The 15,483-nt window shown below is 35.4% G+C and overlaps 1 protein-coding gene across 1 annotated transcript in view; it reads left to right on the plus strand.

Annotated features, from left to right (window-relative positions):
* hoip (NHP2-like protein 1 hoip) overlaps positions 1-15,483 on the plus strand; it is a 37,694-nt gene that overhangs the window by 5,536 nt on the left and 16,675 nt on the right. The window contains exon 2 of the mRNA XM_090411336.1: positions 4,643-4,760. Coding sequence (XP_090267462.1) covers positions 4,643-4,760 — 118 coding nt within the window. The remainder of the gene's footprint in view (positions 1-4,642; positions 4,761-15,483) is intronic.

Consider the following 15,483-nt stretch of genomic DNA (forward strand, 5'->3'; position numbering starts at 1 on the left):
ACTGGTTTTCTCACCATCTAGCTCTTTGAGACTCACATGAACTGGCTCATTTTTTACCTGTGACAAATTGTGATATAGCTTTTGCATCTTTATATGAGTGAGCATCTGTAGCTCAGTGAATATCAGTGATACCCTTTGGTTGAAAAGACTCAATTTTGAATCCCATCTAGGATGTGAAAAACCTTCATCAGGGCTTTTCAGTTAAAGGTGAACCTGAACACTCTGGTATTTTCATCCTGCAAAACAGGCAAACATGATATTAAAATAAATAAATAATAAATAGTCCATTCTCAAGAATAAATGTTTGGGATGAAGCAGAGTGGATAGAAAGCTTAATCTTGGGATAGAAATTTACACCTACATACAGAGTGCATGCTTCAATGTGTACAAGTAATGTGGGTCACACAGAATGTTAAAAATCATTATGCCAAAACATTTTATCACTCAGTGTTGAAATTTCTAAATATCAATGTCCCAGTTGGGGATGTCATTTATAACAAATACAACCCTTCCTAACAAAACTGGGAAGTGTCATCAACAAAAGTTAGGTGCAGTAATTTATACAAAAATATACCAAAGCACACAATCTGTTTTTGTTGTTGTTTCACATGTTTTTAAAGAGGTAACCTCAAAAATAATAAGTTAAATACTAAGAGCTGGACTTCATTTGGAGCGGATGCATAATTGCATTTTGACCTGAATGCAGACATATCTAGGTATGGCATGCTGGACTTCATTAAAACATTGTTTCAGTTTGATAAATAGGACTTAAGAAGAAAAATATTCATTTTAAATGGATGATGAATCATCCTCAATTCTGTTCTCTCACATTACCACTTAATCCAGTTGAGAAAACTGGATTAAGATCCGGATAAGCTTTAAAAACCAAACTTGGTTTTTTCATGTCACTTCAGACCTCCAGTAATTAGGATTGTGGTCTCATTTGGTGATAAATCAAATATCACCTAATCCTCACAGGCATTCATGTCACCATTTTAAACTCATGGTACTGAATGCAGATTAAGAACTATCCATTTTCCCATCCAGACCAGGATGACCTGATTGCTTAGCTGTACATAAATGAATACTTTTTGATCTATACACAAAAAGTCGCATGGCCTATAACACATTAGTGCTGTGTGTGTGGGCGAGAGGAATAGAAGGAAGGAGGAATCTGTTCACATTTTGCTTGAACAGCTGAGGGTTGTAATCTTTGGGGAAGGCAGAGTGGGGGAGACTGTTCCAAAGGACAGAAGTAGATGGAATGAAAGAGGAGGCAGTGAAGTTAGTTCGGTGAGTTTCAAGATGGACTGTAAAAGGGTGTTGGTTAACAATGGCTCTTGTTTTAATGATTTTGGAGGAGAGTGTGGGGAATAATAGTGGTTAATTCAGCAGAGCATTCTCCATGAAAGTATCTGTAGAAGAGGCACATTACTCAGTTTCAAATAAATAAAATGGTCCCACAGAAGGTTCAACCAAGGAAGAAATGGAGGAATTTTTTGAGGCATTAGAGAAGGTATCTGGCACAATTAAAAAGGAAACATTGGTCCTTGATCTAAACAGCAGAGCAGGAAATTTTAGCAGACATACAGAAATGTTTTGGAAAAATTTGGAGAGAAGCACAAAACTAATAATAATGGTAAATGCTTGGATTTCTATTCTGGACATGGATTAGTTATTACTACTGTATGATCACAGATGTGAGACCCCTTGGCACTTCTGGGATGAGTGTTTATTATTATACATTGGAAAATTAGCTTTTCTTTTATGAAAATTCTAGTTTGTAAAGTGGTACCTATTTTGCTTGTACAACAGTTGGAAAATTGTACGTATTAAGCACATGATTACATGTGTTGGTGATGAATTCGTACATTGCCTTATTCCTTTTGTCTCTTCAACATGAATTGACTCTTCTTGGCAATCTGCCAGCAATGGCTCTCACTTCTGTGGTCAAACAGTCAAACTATGTTTCAACATAAAAATGTGCACAAATTCACTTGGAGAGAAGTGCAAGAAAGAAGAAATAGCCTCATTGACTATGTTATAGTTGATAATGATTTTTTCCCACTGGTTCAGGACAAAAAGCTATAGGATTTGGAATAGGAAGTGATCACTATTTAGTTTTGAGCAGGATGAAATTGGATTTCATATTGAAAAAAATAACACGTAAGAAAGTTTTAAAACGAAACAAAGTTGAGCAGCCTTCAGAGGTGAACTATAGACTCAAATACGCCAACATCATTGAACAAAAAATAAGAGTTTGAAAACAAGGAGATTCAGTGACAAAACCTGAAAAATACTGATTTATTCAGCTTGAGAGGCATGTGGTGAGGTTGTCTGTAAGGATAGAAAAATCAGAATTCCATGGTGTACTGAGAAAATTAGAGGCAGTCAAGGAAATGAAAGCATATGGAAAGTTCCTGGCAAGTCTGGTGCTCTCAGAGAATACAAAAAAAAAAACGAAACATGTAAAACTAGTTAAACAAGTCATGGGAAGACTTTGGTAAGATCATAGAAAATAAATATCAGGAATGTGGCAAAATATTCTGGAGGCTAATGAATAGCTTAGAAATGGAGAAAAGAGTACTGTAAAAAGATTTACAGATGATAGATGACAAGAAAACTGAAGATAAAGATATTCTAGATGCCTGGAGTAATTATTTTGAAAGATTGCTAAATGAAACAAGCATTGTCAACACAGTGGTAGAAAACACCCAAAAGGAATGTAACTGGAGTAGATGAAATTCGATCAAAAATGCTCAAATGTGGAGGTATAAAAGTTTTACAGTGACTGCATAGCATGATTCAGAGGGTCAAATTCCAGATGATTGGAGCAGAGCTCTCATAGTACCCATCTGTAAAAAAAAAAAAAAAGTGTGTGTGGGGGGTAAAACAATATGAGAATTATGGAGATTTCCCTACTGATTGTTCCTGGTAAGATTTATGCAAGCGTACTTGAGAAACATTAAGAACAGTTGTGGAAGGGAAGCTTGGTGAAGAACACGCTAAGTTCAGACCAAATAGAGGTTGTTAGGATTAGATTTTCACTTTAAGACAAATAGTTGGGATATCTTAGAATATAACTAGGATTTGTATTTAAGTTTTGTTGGTATGGAAAAGGCACATGACAAAGTGCCAAGAGGAAAGCTTTTCAAAACACTACAATTATATGGTGGACTTATATAATGGGACATTATATCAAGCAATGCATAGTCTCTATTTAAGCTGTAAGTCAGCAGTTAGACTTGAAGGAAGTACAGGAAGATGGTTGGAGATAAAATCAGATGTGTGACAAGGGTGCACGTTATCTATATGGATTACATTATGAAGGAAATTGGTATTAAATCTGATATCAAAATTGGTGATGTTAATCTTAGCTATTTACTTTGTGCAGATGTTATACTTCTGAATAAATCCAGCATAAGTCTGCAAGATTCTCTGACTAAATTGAATAACTGTTGTAATAAATTTGGTATGAAAATCAGCTATAAAATGACAGAGTATAAATAGGCAGAAAACATCATAACCTGAATGGTGAACCAATAGAACAAGTAAAACATTTCATCTATTTAGGCATAATTTTTAGTGAAGATGGCAAATTAAATATGGAAATGACAACAGAATTAGTAATGGTAGGAAGTTGGCTTAATAAATTTATATGGAATAAGAAAGAAATTGGTCACAACACTGAATTAGCTGTATCCAAAACAGTGTTCAGATCCAGTCTTAAATTATGGATCTGAGAGCTGGGTTAGAAATAAAAACACTTGATCCAAGACTTGAAACCTGATATGAGAATTATGATATAGATTAGTGGAGTGAACAGATGGTATCAATGGCAGTATCACATTAAATATGAGGATATTAGGAAAGAACTTGCCATTGTTAGCATTCAGGAATGTGCTAATAGAGCTAATCTCAGGTGGTATGCAAATAAAATGGGAGAGAAAGATTAGCAGAACAAGTGTTCTTTGCCAGGTTGGCAGGAAAAAGACCCATAGAAAGACCAAGATATAGATGGATTGATTCTGTAAAAAGTGTCTGAAAAGACAGAAATATAAGATCTGATAACATTGGAGTCTTGACAGATAATAGATTAATTTGTAGAAAAATTGATTTGATGAATGGATGTTAGTAATGTTGTTGCTTTTTCTTGTAGTACTGTCATAATTATCCTGTACACTCGCTGAGGATACATATGAGGAATTTGATGATAAATAAAATAAAAAATTAAAAAAAAAACTTTCAAGCATTCCTAACTATTTTAGCACTTCAGAATATTCATAAAGTAGATACGAGACTTTCTTTATTGTCTAAATTATTGTTCTTGGCAGGTATTTATGGTTGATAAACACTAAATTATGTTTCAGTATTATATTTGTTCTTTTTCATCATCATTGAAAAATTAATGTTTGGAGCTTATCTTTTTATCACAGGAGTAATCCAAGCATATTATCCATATGTTGCTTTCATAGGTTAAATGTAGTCTACCATCCTTTCATATTTATAAAAATAATAATATTCAAGATGGTTTCTGCTAACTTTTTTTTTGTGCATGCTTTTTTTAACATAGTGTTATTGATGTTTGTAGTTTTTATGTGTGTGTTTTATATATATATATATCCCATTGTTCTACATACAGACTGAAGAAGTAAACCCCAAAGCTTATCCTCTGGCAGATGCTGCCCTCACTACAAAAATTCTAAATCTTGTTCAGCAAGCATCAAATTATAAGCAGCTTAAGAAAGGAGCTAATGAAGGTATTCTGAATTTCAGTTTTGTGTATTGAAAGAAATTCTTTATCTGTGATGTTCTATTTCTTGTAACATTTTTTTTATTGTTTTTTTTAATGTGTAAATTATTATTATTATTACATGACACCTCCAGGGAGTCCAAAGACTCATCGTGGGAGGGCACCAACTCCACAACTCTGTCTCAACCAATTCATTTCACCAACGCCATTAGTATTTTCACAAACATCCATGCCCACGGTGGGATTTGAACCTGCAGCTTTTTTTGCTGGAGAGCGAATATGCTAACCACTCTGCCAAGCAGGCCAGCTATATATTTACACAGTAATTGACTCGGTTTAATGACACGTTTATAATTATTAACTGACTTAAACACCGAGAAAAAATATAACAGATTTATTAAAGTTTCACTACTAGTTTCATCGGAAATGCCAACTTCGTCAGGTGAATACAGTACTAGGGACTAAACAACATCTTAAAAAATGTACTTTAACACACAGAGTTTAGAACAAGTAGTAATTAAAAGAAACATGCGTATTAACCACTGTGAAAATTATTTAATTTTAAATATTTCATTCTAAGTATCTTAGGACATCATCAGTACAGTAGTTTAAAACAATAATAGGAATAACATACAGTTAGGGCTCATGATTACAATAGAATCTCATTAAACGTGCGTAACATGTTACAGAAGTAAATAAAAAATAATTAATTATTTAACACAATTTTGTATGACAATTTCCCATACTTTATGAATAGTAAGAACGTCGTTCTGGTTTAAGTTTGGTCTGTGTAGTAGGGCTTCAGAACTTTTTTTGTATAAACATTCATGTTTCTATAAAGATCTATGTAAAAGTTTAGACTTTTACATAGATTTTCAATTCCGTGTTGAGAGAGGTCAGATTTCTGCGGTTTAAAAAGATGAATGTGATCTTGATGTTCTGAGATGCGTTTCTGAACAGACCTACCTGTCTGTCCAAAGTAAGACAATTTGAATGAGCATGGAATCTCATAAATGCCAGGCAACATTAAAGGTGAGAGTTTGTCCTTAGGAGAAGGTAACAAATTATAAATTTGGTTGATAGGTTTGTAAGTAGTGGCAAAATTGTATTTCTTCATAATTTTAGAAAGACATTCGGAGATGCCTTTAACGTAAGGTATGGGAATCCTATGGACTTCTTCCTGTCTGGTTTGATGTGTGGAGAAGTGACTGATGAATTTTTGAGTTGTTTTAGGATTATATCCATTTAGGATGGCTATATTTTTGATTACTTCTAATTTCTGGTTTAAAGATTCTTCAGAGGAGTAGGATTTGTGTGCTCTGGAAACTAGTGATTTAATAATGCCAGATTTCTGAGATGGATGATGAGCGGAAGAATTGTGAATGTAGCGACCTGAGAATGTAGGCTTGCGAAAGACAGATGTGGCGATGGAACCGCCTTCTTTTCTTTGGACGTGTAAATCCAAAAAGGAGATACCCTGTGGATATTCTTTTTCTAACGTCAAGTTGATGCGGTGATGAAGAAGGTTAATTTTATCTAGAAACAGTTGTAATTCATGTTCGGGATCATCCCAGACTGCAAATACGTCGTCAACATATCTTAACCAAATTTTTGGTTAGGGTTCAAAAGTGAATATTTTTTCCTTGAGGTGTTCTAAAAACAAGCTTGCTAGGTTTGGTGATAAAGGAGATCCCATTGCTGTTCCTTCTTGCTTGTAAATTTGATCTTTCCAGGTGAAGTAACCTGATGCAATAACAAATTTGAACAATTCAACTATATCAGACAGAAATTTTTGTGTTAGTAATTCTGTTGTTTCTTTATGGGAAATATTTGTGAAGAGGGAGACAATGTCGAAGCTGATTAACAAGTCGGTTTTTGATAGTTGAATGTCTTTAATTTTTGTGTGAAACTCGGTAGAATTTTTGATTGAAGAGGCTGAGTGGTCTATGTGAGGGCAGAGAAGGTTAGATAAGAATCTTGATAACTTGTAAGTTGGACTGCTGATACAGTCTACGACGGGTCTAAGTGGAACGTTAGTTTTGTTTGGCTTAGGTAAGCCATAAATTCTAGGAGGTCTTGCATGATATGTCTTAAGTTTTTTGATTGTTTCTTCATCTAAAGGAGGAAGTTGCATGAAGTAGCTTAATTAATTTTCTGAGCTGACGTTTTGTAGGATCATAATCCAATTTGCCGTAAGTATTACGATCGTGAAGAAGTAAATTCATTTTTCGGTCATATGAGTTTGTATCAAGAACCACAGTGGTATTTCCTTTATCAGCTCTGGTAATGATTATGTTTTTATTACGTTTTAAGGAAATAATTGCTTTCAATTCTGATGGTGGTATGAAGTCTAAATATTTCCCATACTTTAGGAATAGTAAGAACGTCATTCTGGAATAAGTTTGGTCTGTGTAGTAGGGCTTCAAAACTTTTTTTTGTATAAACATTTATGTTTCTATAAAGATCTATGTAAAAGTTTAGACTTTTCCCAATGGATCCTATGGTTTGGATTTTCAAATCCGTGCTGAGAGGGGCCAGATTTCTGTGGTTTAAAAAGACGAATGTGGTCTTGATGTTCTTAGATGCGTTTCTGAACAGACCTACCTGTCTGTCCAAAGTAAGACAATTTGCATGAGCATGGAATCTCATAAATGCCAGGCAACATCAAAAATTCTACTGAGTTTCACACAAAAATTAAAGACATTCAACTATCAAAAACTGACTTGTCAATCAGCTTCGACATTGTCTCCCTCTTCACAAACATTCCCCATAAAGAAACAATAGAATTACTAACTCAAAAATTTCCATCTGATATAGTTGGATTGTTCAAGTTTGTTATTGCATCAGGTTATTTCACCTGGAAAGGTCAAATTTACAAGCAAGAAGAAGGAACAGCAATTGGATCTCCTTTATTACCAAACCTAGCTAACTTGTTTCTAGAACACCTTGAGGAAAAAATATTCACTTTTGAACCCAAACCAAATATTTGGTTAAGATATGTTGACGACGTATTTGCAGTCTGGGATGATCCCGAACATGAATTACAACTGTTTCTAGATAAAATTAACCCATCATCACATCAACTTGACATTAGAAAAAGAATCTCCACAGGGTATCTCCTTTTTGGATTTACACATCCAAAGAAAAGAGGACGGTTCCATCGCCACGTCTGTCTTTCGCAAGCCTACATTCTCAGGTCGCTACATTCACAATTCTTCCGCTCATCATCCATCTCGGAAATCTGGCATTATTAAATCACTAGTTTCCAGAGCACACAAATTCTGCTGCTCTGAAGAATCTTTAAACCAGGAATTAGAAGTAATCAAAAATACAGCCATCCTAAATGGATATAATCCTAAAACAACTCAAAAAATCATCAGTCACTTCTCCACACATCAAACCAGACAGGAAGAAGTTCATAAGATTCCCATACCTTACATTAAAGGCATTTCCAAACGTCTTTCTAAAATTATGAAGAAATACAATTTTGCTACTACTTGCAAACCTATCAACCAAATTTACAACTTGTTATCTTCTCCTAAGGACATACTCTCACCTTTCGATGTTGCCTGGCGTTTATGAGATTCCATGCTCGTGCAAATTGTCTTACTTTGGACAGACAGGTAGATCCGTTCAGAAACACATCTCGGAACATTAAGACCACGTTTGTCTTTTTAAACCGCAGGAATCTGGCTTCTCTCAACACGGAATTGAAAATCAAAACCATAGGGTCCATTGGGAAAAGTCTAAACTTTTACATAGATCTTTATAGAAACATGAACGTTTATACAAAAAAAGTTCTGAAGCCCTACTACACAGAACAAACTTAAACCAGAACGACGTTCTTACTATTTCTAAAGTATGGGAAATTGTCATACAAAATTGTGTTAAATATTTTTATTTATTTTTTACTTCTGTAACATGTTACACATGTTTAATGAGATTCTATTGTAATCATGCACCCTAACTGTATGTTATTCCTATTATTGTTTTAAACTACTGTACTGATGATGTCCTAAGATACTTAAGATGAAATATTTACAATTAAATAATTTTCACTGTGGTTAATACACGTATTTCTTTTAATTACTACTTGTTCTAAACTCTGTGTGTGTTAAAGTACGTTTATTAAAATGTTGTTTAGTCCCTGGTACTGTATTTACCTGACGAAGTCGGCATTTCCGATGAAACTAGTAGTGAAACTTCAATAAATCTGTTATATTTTTTCTCGGTGTTTAAGTCAGTTAATAATTATAAAAATGTCATTAAACCTAGTCAGTTACTTTGTAAATATATATATATATATATATATAGAGAGAGAGAGAGACAGCTGGCCTGCTTGGCCGAGTCATGTAATTATCTGTCTGTGTGTGTTGGCTTTTTAAAGATAGAAATGTTGAGACCATCGGTTGTTCTAGTAAGTTTTATATCTAGAAAAGCGAATACATCATTAACTTCTGGTTCGGGCATGAAGTTTATATTTTGATGAAAGTTGTTTAAATGATCCAGAAAGGTTTGTAAGTTTTCTAGTCCGTGCTCCCGAATTAGGAAAATGTCATCCATGTAACACAGCAAGATTTTGGATTTCAGTATTTCTGAGGAAATGGCTTTTTCCTCAAAATCTTCAAGAAAAATGTTGGCTAGCAACAGAGACAACGGACTACCCATGGCCAAACCACTGTTTTGTTTGTAGATCTTGTCTTCAAATAAGAAGTAGCCAGAATACACACAATGAACGAGTAAGGCAAAAATCTTCTTAGATAATTTGTTTTTTAAAAGGCTAAGGACTTCCTGGGTTGGAACGTTGGTGAACAGTGAAACTGTGTCGAAGCTGATCATTCTGTCTGCTTCGTTTAGTTGGATGTTCTTGATCTTCGAGATAAAATCAGCCGAGTTCTTGATATATGAAAAGGATTTTCCTGTGAGATGTTTCGACAGATTGTATGTAGGGGAGTCAATACCTTCAACTGTTGGTCTGAAAAGAGTGTTTTCTTTGTGGATCTTTTTAAGGCCATATAAATGGGGAATAAGTGAATGAAGACAGCAGAGCGATGGGCAGATTCATAGATAATTCTGAGATGAATTTGAGAAGATTATTTGTCCGGATATGTAGTTCTCTTGTGAGGTCTCTTTGAAGTTCAGAGTAAGTAAGTATTACAATCTAATGATTCACTGATCTTGAGGTGATAATTGGTTCTATTCAAGATGATCATGGCGTTCCCTTTTGTCAGCTGAAAAAAATGATATCTTCATTATTCCGCAATTGATAAACAGCTTTTCTCTCCGAATGGGAGACGTCAGTGGGAGGTCTACTGTTATTGATTGCAAATATAGCTTCTATCCTAAGTAGGTTTGCGTCTTGTGTTGGTAAATTAGAGGCAGCTTTTTCTATGATGTAAGCAGGTGGTGTTGATGGCAGAACCATATTAAAAATGAAAATAATAGAAAGTAGCTTTGCATATTTATATTCATCATCAAATTCCTGCAATGTACTGTCAAGGGGTGTACAGGATATGATAGTACTACATGAAAAATTTACATCATTACTAAATTCCTATCTACAATTTTCCTCCAAATCAGTCTATTACTTGTCAAGACTCCAATATTATCATTATCAGATCTTATATTTCTATCGTCTAAGGCACATTGTACTGTATCAATCCACCTATATCTTGGTCTTCCTCTGGGTCGTTTTCCTACCAACCTGGCAGAGAACACTTGTTTTGCTAATCATTCCTCGCCCATTCTGTTTAAGTGACCATACCACCTGAGATTAGCTCTAACACATTCCTGGATGCCTACAATGTCAAGTTCTTTCCTAATATCCTAGTTTTTAATCTGATATTGCCATTGATGCCATCTATTCACAGCTCTAATCTTTCTCAGGACTCTCATATCTGCAGTCTCTAGTCTTTGGTCAAGTGTTTTACTTCTGACCCAGCTCTCAGATGCATAAGTTAAAACTGGTTTGAACACTGTCTTGTATACAGCTAATTTAGTGTTCTGACTAATTTCTCTCTTATTCCATATGAATTTATTCAATTGACTTCCTACCATACCAGCTTTGATTCTGTTGCCTATTTCCATATTTAATTTACCATCTTCACTAAAAATCGTGCCTAAGTAGCTGAAATGTTTTACTTGTTCCACTGGTTCTCCGTTCACAACGCAGTTGACATTTTCAATGATTCTGCCTATTTTCATTGTCTTTGTCTTTTTATTGCTGACCTTCATACCATATCTATTACAACAGTTATTCAATTTAGTCAGAGAATCTTACAGACTTGTAGTGGATTTATTCAGAAGTATAACATCGTCCACATAAAGCAAAGAACTGACATTAACATATCCAATTTTGATATCAGGTTTAATACCACTTTCCTTCATAATGTGATCCATATAGATAATGAATAACAGAGGGGATAATGTACTTCCTTCAATTCTAACTGCTGACTTACAACTCAAATAAAGACTAAGTATTGCTTGATATAATGCCCCATTGACATCATATAACTGGTGTATTAAATAGCTTCTCTCTCTCTCTCTCTCTCTTGGCACCTTGTCATATGCCTTTTCCAGATCAACAAAACTTAAATACAGATCTCTGCTATATTCCCGTGCTTTTTCAACTATTTATCGTAAAGTGAAGATCTATTCCTGATAGCCTCTATTTGGCCTGAATCCAGCTTGTTCTTCACCAAGCTTTTCTTCCACAATTTTTCTCGACCGTTTCTCAAGTATACTTGCATTTATCTTGCCAGGAACACTCAGTAGGGAAATACCTCTGTAATTCTCACATTCAGTTTTATATCCCTTTTTATATATGGGCACTATTACAGCTCTACTCCAATCATCCGAAATTCGTCCTTTTGTCCAGGCTTTCTGAACTATGCAGTGCAGCTGCTGTAAGACTTTTATACCACCATATTTTAGCATTTCTGGTCGAATATCATCTACTCCTGCTGCCTCCCCATATTTCAAGCCTTTGATGGCTTTTTCTACTTCAAGTATGGATATGTATTCCTGACTGTATGCCTGGTCAGTGTTTTTTACCACTTTGCTGTCATCACTGCTTGTTTCATGTAGCAATTTTTCGAAGTAATTACCCCATACTTCAAGGATATCTTTTTCTCCTGTTTTCATGTTAACTTTATCATCTGTAACTCCTTTTACAGCACTCTTTTCTCCATTTCTAATCTTCTTCAACAACCTCCAGAATATCTTACCACCTTCTTGATATTTATTTTCTATGTTCTTGCCAAAGTCCTCCCATGACTTTTGTTTAGCTAGTTTTACACAGTGTTTCGCTTTCTTACATTTGTCTCTGTATTCTCTAAGAGCAAAAGATGACTTATTTGCCAGGAACTTTTGCTATGCTTTCTTCTATTCCTTCACTGCCTCTTTAACTTCCTGTGTCCACGTTGGAGTCCTGATTTTTCTATCCTTACAGACAACCTCACCACATGCTTGTCTGGCTGAATCAATCAGGGTTTTCTTCAAGGTTTGCCACTGAATCTCCAAGGATTGGTTCCTGTTCTCAAACTCTTTCATTTTTTTCTTCAATAAACTTTGTGTATTTTAGTCTACAGTTCACATCTGAGAGCTGCTCAACTTTTATTCGCTTTAAAACTTTCTTACATGTTCTTCTTTTCAATATGAAATTCAATTTTATCCTGCTCAAGACTAAATACTGCACTTCCAATTTCAAATCCTCTGTACACTGGTGTCCTGCAACAAGGAGAAAACATCACTATCAACAATAACATGCTCAATGAGACTTTTCTTATTCCTAGCCTCTTCTCTCCATGTGAATTTGTGCACATTTTTATGTTGGAACATGGTGTTAGTAATAACCACTCCATGCCCTGAGCAGAAATCCAACAGGTATTTGCCATTATTATTAGATCCCCAACAAGGACCATCTTTTCCTTTTTCATTGTGTCAGTTGCTTTTTCTAAAGCATCAAAAATTCCTCCACTTCTACCTTATGGAACCTTCTGTGGGATCATAGGCACAAATAAGTCTCATTGTCCAGTTCCCCATTCTCATATTTGCCCACATCACTCTCCTTGAGACTGCCTGCTATTCAAAAGATTAGCCTCGTATTTTGTGTTGAATACTATGGCTACCCCTTCTTTTCCTTGATTGTCATTGCCTGAATATAACATATTGTATTTATTGCTTAGAAAGATCTCACAAGTTTTTGTCTTCCCCTAGTATGGTGATCTGGTACTTATCTAATTCTTCAGCTAGCTCCATTTCTTTGCCATTCAGGCGTCTTATGTTGATAGCACCGATCTTTAACTCTGGCGATGTTGAGTTGTGGTGTGTTTTCTGATTTGTTCCAGTAACTGACTTTTCGCTGTTCACCCTGGTTCCCTGGCGAAATTACGGGGCCTTGTTTAACCGGGCGACACCCCAGCTGGCATGAAATTTTGTTGTGTTGTACCATCATTTTTTATTTTGGTTTAACCAATAAGAATACAATTTGGTCGGCTAAATCCCAAATTGCGAGCCCATCCTTGTTCGTTCAGTATCCAGGTAGATTCCCAACAGGGTGCACCACGAGAAGGTGAGGATTGGGCATTAGGTCAGAAGCCCTGGTCAGTTCTCTGCATTCCTTTAAAGGCTATGTTTTTCAGATTTGTTCCAGCTACTGGAACAAATCTGAAAACACACCCCAACTCAGCATCACCAGTGTTAAAGATTGGTACTACCAACAAAAGAAGCCTGAATGGCAAAGAAATGGAGCTAGCGGAGGAATTAGATAAGTACCAGATTGGCATAATAGGGGTGACTGAAACAAAAAAGACAAAAACTGGTGAGATCTTTCTGAGCAATAAATACAAAATGTTATATTCAGGCAATGACAATCAAGGGAAAGAAGGAGTAGCCATAGTATTCAACGCAAAATATGAGGCCCATCCTTAAATGGCAGCAGTGTCAAATAGAGTGATTTGGGCAAATATCAGAATGGGGAAACTGAATACAGAAGGTTCTACTAAAGTAGAAGTGGAGGTATTTTTTGAGGCTCTAGGGAAAGCTAATGACAATGAAAAAGGAAAAGTTGGTCCTTGTTGGGAATCTAAATAGCAGGGTAGGAAGTGATTGTCAGACATACAAAAATGTTTTGGGAAAATTTAGAGAAAAGAGCAAAGCGAATAATGGCAAATACCTGTTGGATTTCTGCTCAGGACATGGACTGGTTATTACTAACACCACGTTCCCTCATAAAAATGTGCACAAATTCACATGGGGAGAAGAGGCAAGGAATAAGAAAAGTCTCATTGACTATGTTATTGTTGATAGTGATGTTTTCTCCCTGTTGCAGGACACCAGAGTGTACAGAGGATTTGAAATTGGAAGTGATCACTATTTAGTCTGGAGCAGGATAAAATTGAATTTCATACTGAAAAGAATAACATGTAAGAAAGTTTTAAAGCGAATAAAAGTTAAGCAGCTCTCAGATGTGAACTGTAGACTAAAATACAGAAAGATTATTGAAGAAAAAATGAAAGAGTTTGAGAACAGGAGCCAAACCTTGGAGATTTAGTGGCAAGCCTTGAAGAAAACCCTGATTGATTCAGCTAGAGAGGCATGTGAAGGATACTTTTTCTACAAGGATAGAAAATTAAAACTCCATGGTGGACACTGGAAGTTTAAGAAGCAGTGAAGGAAAAGAAGAAAGCATATCAAAATTTCCTGGCAAATAAGTAAGCTGAACAGTGTGTAAAACTAGCTAAACAAAAGTCATGGGAGGACTTTTGCAAGAACATAGAAAATAAATATCAAGAAGTGCAAAATATTCTGGAGGTTGTTGAAGAAGCTTAGGAATGGAGGAAAGAGTGCTGTAAAAGGAATTAGAGATGATAAAGGTGACATTAAAACGGGAGAAAAAGATATCCTTGAAATATGGAGTAATTACTTTGAAAATTTGCTAAATGAAATAAGCAGTGATGGCAGCACAGTGATATAAAAAAAAAAAATGCTGACCATGCATGCAGTCAGGAATACATATCCATACTTGAATTAGAAAAAGCCATCAAAGGCTTGAAATGTGGAAAGGCAGCAGGAGTAGATGATATTCGACCAGAAATGCTTAAGTATGGTGTATAAAAGTCTTACAGTGGCTGCACTGCATAGTTGAGAATGCCTGGACAGAGGGACGAATTCCAGACGATTGGAGTAGAGCTCTCATAGTACCCATATATAAAAAGGGAAATAAAACTGAATGTGAGAATTACAGTGGTATTTCCCTACTGACTGTTCCTGCAAGTATACTTGAGAAACGGTTGAGAAGAATTGTTGAAGAACAAACTGGATTCAGGTCAAATAGAGGCTGTCAGGATCAGATCTTCACTTTACGACAAATAGTGGGGAAATCATGGGAATATAACAAAGATCTGTATTTAAGTTTTGTCGATTTGGAAGAGGCATATGACAAGGTGCCAAGAGAGAAGCTATTCAAAATGCTACAGTTATATGATGTCAATGGAGCATTATATTAAGCAATACTTTGTCTTTATTTGAGTTGTAAGTCAGCAGTTAGAATTGAAAGAAGTACAGGAAGATGGTTTAATGTTAAATCTGGTGTGAGACAAGGATGTACATTGTCCCTTCTGTTATTCATTGTCTATATGGATCACATTATGAAGGAAAGTAGTATTGAACATGATATCAAAATTGGATATGTTCATATCAGCTCTTTGCTTTATGCGGACGATGTTATA

The sequence above is a fragment of the Typopeltis vanoorti genome, chromosome 21 (genome assembly GCF_054136105.1).
Source record: "Typopeltis vanoorti isolate ZY-2024b chromosome 21, IOZ_Tvanoo_1.0, whole genome shotgun sequence".
Classification (NCBI taxonomy): Eukaryota; Metazoa; Arthropoda; class Arachnida; order Uropygi; family Thelyphonidae; genus Typopeltis; species Typopeltis vanoorti.